The sequence below is a fragment of the Ursus arctos genome, unplaced genomic scaffold, assembly GCF_023065955.2.
Source record: "Ursus arctos isolate Adak ecotype North America unplaced genomic scaffold, UrsArc2.0 scaffold_14, whole genome shotgun sequence".
In the NCBI taxonomy this organism is placed as follows: domain Eukaryota; kingdom Metazoa; phylum Chordata; class Mammalia; order Carnivora; family Ursidae; genus Ursus; species Ursus arctos.
In genome coordinates, this window is record NW_026622808.1 from 13,415,359 (window position 1) to 13,420,905 (window position 5,547).

The 5,547-nt window shown below is 64.8% G+C and overlaps 1 protein-coding gene across 1 annotated transcript; it reads right to left on the bottom strand.

Annotated features, from left to right (window-relative positions):
* Positions 1-2,811: 2,811 nt before the first annotated feature.
* On the bottom strand, positions 2,812-4,590 carry LINGO3 (leucine rich repeat and Ig domain containing 3). Its single transcript, XM_026480760.3, has one exon. It carries the CDS (start codon positions 4,588-4,590, stop codon positions 2,812-2,814), a length of 1,779 nt encoding a protein of 592 aa, XP_026336545.2.
* Positions 4,591-5,547: the final 957 nt, after the last annotated feature.

The following is a 5,547-nucleotide window of genomic DNA, read 5'->3' on the forward strand; positions in this document are numbered from 1 at the left end:
CTGGAGGGAGGAAGCACAGTGGGGAGCACCCCACCTTCCCTCAGCTGGGGACTCTGGGCGAGTGCCCTCCATCCCCTGACCCTCCCTTTGCCCACCTGTAAAGTGGGATCCTAAGAGGACCCAGCTCTCGGGGCTGCTACCTGCCTGGAAGGAGTTAATACAGGCAGCTGGGAACAGCACCTGGAACAGCATGGGCGCTCCCAAAGCAAGACCTGTGAAGTCATCACAAGTCCTTCTGTCTCCACAAGTGCCCCGTGACGCAGGGCCAGCTTTGGGGCTGGAACCAGACAGCTCCCCGGGGACCCCAGCAGACGCTCCTTCCTGCCCCCACTCCTCCCATGAAAATTAAAAAAAACCCAACCCTGAAGTCTGTTATTAAATCAGCTCCATTTTTATTGGATTCCAACCAAATACAGCAGGAGGGGGCTGGGGGGCTGGGGCGTCTTGGTTCACGTTGGGAGGGGGGTGAGCAGAGGGGGTGGGAGATCCCAATACACTGACGTTCTGCGAGTCCCAACGCTGCTGAGAACACACCCCTCCCATCGTTGATGATGAAGGCACTTGGATGTCATTTTGAGGGGCCCTTGGGGTTGTTATGGCAACCAAGGTCAGGAGGATGTGAAGAGAGAAAACCAGTTGGTTCTGCCCGACTTGGGTGGAGTTTGTTGCAGGCACCCCCCTGCGGCTGTCGCTACGGCTCGCCACGAGTGGGGTTGAGGCAGGTGGGAGCAGGACCGGGATCTCCTGACGTTTCCAGCCACACGGCCCGGGGAGCAGGGCCGGCATCCCCTTCAGAGTTCTGTCTGAATTCTGTGCTCAAACCCATCACAGTTGGCCCAGCTTTCTGGCTCATCTCAGAAAGATCCTGAAGGATCCAGGATCCAAGTCAACCATCCAGCCCGTCTGTGGACGCGGCCTCATATGTACGTGCCTCAGTGCATTTGACCTCAGACCTTTGTCACAGACGAGGACCCCCGGGCTCCAGCTGGTTCTCCATCACCAGCTACAGCCGCTCCCCTGGGCGGGAACAGGCCTGGTTTCGAGCCTTCCTACGAGGTCCTTCAGAATACGGTCCTAACCTCCTGGTGGGTGGCCAAGCTCCTTACTAGTTGAGGGGTCCCACGACGTTTCCTGTGCCCCTTCCTCTAACAACGCCCTGTCCTCTGGCCCAGGTGGATGGTGGGGGCAATAATCGGCCTGGGAGAGGCGGTCCCGGGTGGAGCCTGTGTGGTGTCTGAAGATTTCTGTACAACGTCAGCTCCTGTGGCTTACCTTCAGTGATGGGGAACTCACTACCTGAAGAGTCACAGGGCAGGGACCTTAGGGAAGGTCTTCCTTAACCCGAGCTCCCGTCTGCCTGTGGCTCCCCTACTCTTTAGCCCCAGCTCTGCCCCAAAGTGGCAGAGACCAAGGTGCCTCTGCGACCTTCTCCCAGCAGCGCAGGGCCCCCCTGCAGCCTGCACCGTCCTGGCCTTGTTCTCCGTTGCTGCCCCTGCGGTGCACTGAACGGGGACCCCCCAGAACCTCCCACACTCTCTGGCCTCATTCCCCACATGTGCACTGGGTCACGGGGCTGGGCCGGGCACCGTAGGGCTGCGCTGGGGGCCCTCTGAGACTGGCTCCAGGGCAGTGTAGACTCAGGAATGCAGGTCACCCCAGCTGGCCTGCTGGAGGGGGACACCCCAGAAGCCATGCTCCCGAGCCAGGGGCCAGGGCAGCTGCCCCTCCCGTGTGGCGTGGGCAGAGGAAGCAAGTGGCAGCTGTCGGGGGTGGCGGAGGAAGCGGGGGAGATGGCTTCTCCTGGTGGGCAGCCCGCCCTGCCGGGCCGGCGGGTCCCAGTGGGGGAAGAGTCTGGGGGCAGGGGCACGGGCCGCATGTCGTGTCCTGGGCCCCCAGAGGGAGCGTTACCTGCCCTGCAAGACCTTAGTGCGGCCCCTGAGGTTCCCCGCAGAGCTGGCCGGTGGAGCAGGAGCTGGGCGTGGGCTGAGTGTGTCTCAGGCGTGAGCTGTGCTCTCAGGAGAGCCCTGGGTCCCCACGGCGAGCTCTGCAGCCTGGAGTCGCGTTCAGTGTCAGCTGGGGCTAAGCTGTGTGTCTCGAGTGTGAACTGAGTGTCCGGGTGTGAGCTGTGTGTGTCCCAGGTGTGAGCCGAGTGTGTTCCCAATGTAAACTGGGGCTGTCCCACGTGTGAGCCGTGTGTCTCAGGTGTGGTGTGTGTGTGTCCCGGGTGTGAGCTGGTGTGTCCTGAGTGTGAGCGGGGTGTGTCCCAGGTGTGAGCTGTGCTCTCATGAGAGCCCTGCGTGCCCGGCGTGGGCTCTGAGCCCGGGGTTCCTGTTCAGGGTCGGCTGGGTAGAGGTGTGTGTGGTGCTTTGGAGCTGTGTGTCCGACAGTGTGTCCTGGGTGTGAACACCTGTGTGCTCGATGTCAGGTGTGGGGCGTGCAGGTGTGCCTTCCCTGTCCTGGATGCAGGCCATCATCCCCCAGGGCGTGAGGGGCGTGGGGAGACCCTGGGGCAGCAGCTGTGTGCACCCCCCCACCCCGTGTGAACCGCCCGCAGAGAGGGCTCTGGGGTCTCCAAGCTCCCACCACACCCCCACCCCACACAGCTCAGCAACCACAGCAGGGACAGGAAGACGGGGCGAAACCTTTAGAAAATGCTTGAGAAACTATGCAAAAGATGAGTCCTGGTGAAAAAACAGTCCTGTGGTCGGGTCTCTACAAAAAAAGGGGGAAGTTCTGCCGGGAGCCAGCCGCGGGCCGCCTCCGGGAAATGCATAGGTGGTCGTCAGACGGGCGGGCGCTGGGCGCGGGCCGTCAGATCATCTTCATGGTGAACTTGCGGGCGCCGCCCTGGCCCGCGGCCGCGGCCGGCCCGTCCACCTTGCGGAAGGAGTACTCCACCGAGAAGTTGTTCTTGTGCTGCCCGCGGCCGCGGCTCCACACGAACAGCAGCAGGAAGCAGAAGAGGACGACGCCCAGGAAGGTGATGCAGCCCATGGCGGTGGACACCAGGATGGTGGTGAGGTCCAGCGGGAAGCGGGCGGCCACCTGCGTCTCGTTGCGGGCCTCGCTCGGGGTCCGGTTGGCGGCCGGCTCGGGCTGCACGGTCAGCGTGGCGAAGTAGGTGTCGTTGCCGCCCGCGTTGCTGGCCACGCACGTGTACGTGCCGCTGTCCTGCGGGCGCGCGCCCTGGATCTCAAGCGTGCCCCCAGGCAGCACGCGCGCGCGCCCCGCGCTGGCAGCGGTCACGGCGCGGTGGCGCGGCGTCACCCAGGCCACGGTGGGCGCTGGCTCGCCCTCGGCGCGGCACTGGAAGCGCACGTCCTCGCCCGCAGCTGCCGTGACGCGCTGCAGCCGTCGCTCCCGGATCTTGGGCTTACGGCACACGAAGTACTCGAAGAGCACCGAGTCGGGCAGGTGGCGCAGCGCGTCGCCGCGGACCTCGGCTGGGGTGGCGCAGGCCGGCAGCCGCCCGTCGAAGTTGAGGGTCTTCCGGCGCTGCACGATCCAGAGCAGGCGGCAGTCGCAGGCGAGCGGGTTCCCGTCCACGCGCAGCGTCTCCAGCGTGTTCACCGAGTGGAAGGTGCTCTCCTCCAGCGTGGACAGCAGGTTGTCGGAGAGGTTGAGCAGGCGGATCTGCCGCAGCCCCAGGAAGGCCTGCGGCTCCACCACGGCCAGCAGGGCGCCGGCCAGGTGCAGCTCGCGCAGGCGGACCAGGTCGCGGAAGGAGCCGCGCGGCACCGTGCTGATGGGGTTGTGGGACAGGTTGAGGCAGGTGAGGTGGGCCTGGTGGCGGAGCGCGGCCGCCGGCACGGCGGTGATGTTGGTGTGCGTGACGGACAGCGAGGTCAGGTTGAGACCCTGCAGGCTGCCGGCGGCCACCTCCTCCAGCAGCGGCCAGTTGTCGATCTCCAGGTGCAGCAGGCCCGGGAGCCTCCGGAAATTCTGGTCCTCCAGCGCGGCGATGGCCAGGTGCCGCAGCCGCAGGGCGCCCAGGCCCCGCAGGTGGCCCAGAGACTCGCCCGACAGCGCCGTGAGGTTGCAGCGCTCGAGGGTCAGCTCCTCGAGCGCCAGCAGCCCCGCGAAGGCCCGGCGCGAGATGAACACCAGGTGGTTGTCGCCCACCTCTAGCCGGCGGAGGCTGCGCAGGTCCTGGAAGGTGTAGTCCAGGAGGATAACCAGCTTGTTCTCGCTCAGGTCCAGCAGCGTGAGGTTGTCCAGGCGCGTGAAGACCCCGGGCGGGATGAGCTTGAGCAAGTTCCCGCGCAGGCGCAGGACGCGCAGGCGTGGCAGGTTGGCGAAGGCGCCCGGCTCCACGTGCGCGATCACGTTCTCGCTTAGGTCCAGCTCCTCCAGCAGCGGCAGCGCGGCCAGGTCGCCGGGGTTCAGGCAGCGGATGCGGTTGCGGCTGAGCTCCAGCAGGCGTGTCTCGGCCGGGATGCCGTCGGGCACGGCGGTCAGCCGGCGCCGGGGACAGGCCACCGCGCGCGTCGGCACCGTGCACTCGCAGCGGGCCGGGCAGCCGCCGGCGGGGGGCGGGGCCGCGGGCAGAAGCAGGAGCTGCAGGCTCAGAACGCACAGCCAGCAGGTCATGGTGCGGAGCCTGGCCTAGGGCCGCGCCACCATCCTCGTAGGCACCTGAGGGTGGGGGAGGCATTAGCACGCGGGGCCCCCTGCCCCGCCCCAGCGGAGCGCGCAAGACGTGTCCATGCGCCGGGGGACTCGCACCGCAGAGCACTGAACGCACGCGCGCACAAAAACCCGTCCACCTGCGTTCGCGGCTGCAGCCTCCCTGATGGCCAGGAGCGGAGACTGCCCAACCGCGCATCAGCAGACGGACGGACACGTCCCTCGGCCACCAGCAGGAGCGGCGCCCACACGCGCTGCCCCGGGGATGGACCCCAGCCCCTGACACTCAGGGAGGGATCCAGACACAGAAGGCCACGCGGCGTGTGAGTCCACGTGTGTGACACGTCCAGAACAGGCTCCTCTGCGGAAGGGAAGGGGGCTCGCGGGGGCTGGGGGAGGGGGCGGTGGTTGGTAGGGACAGGACAGTTGTTGGGGACCCGGCTTTTTGGGCTGACCGAGTGTTCTGGAACTAGGTAGTGCTGATGGTTACACAACTCTGTGAATATACTGAAAGCCACGGAAATGTACACTTTAAAAGGGCAAATTTTACGTTATGTTAATTTTATCTCAATACAAAAATTGCAAGAGAAAGCATTTATTGAACCGGAGAAGAACTTTACAAATATAGTGTACAATTTTGGAGTACAGCCCCCCCAAAAAACCCATTTATTGAGTGCCTACTGTCTATCAGGCTCTGAATACACTGGAGAGCAGGGTGGGTGTGGAGGCCGCCCTGCTGGGGCTCGCTCACATCCTCCCAGGGGGGCACAGTGGTCTACATATTCTCCCTGGCCACCCCCAGGCCGTACCGGGTCCCCCACCCATCTTGCCCTCTCTCCGTTCCCCGTTTATGTGTCTACACCGGTCTGACCACCACATGAAGTTATGACATAGCTGAATACCCCGTTCACTGTCCCCTCC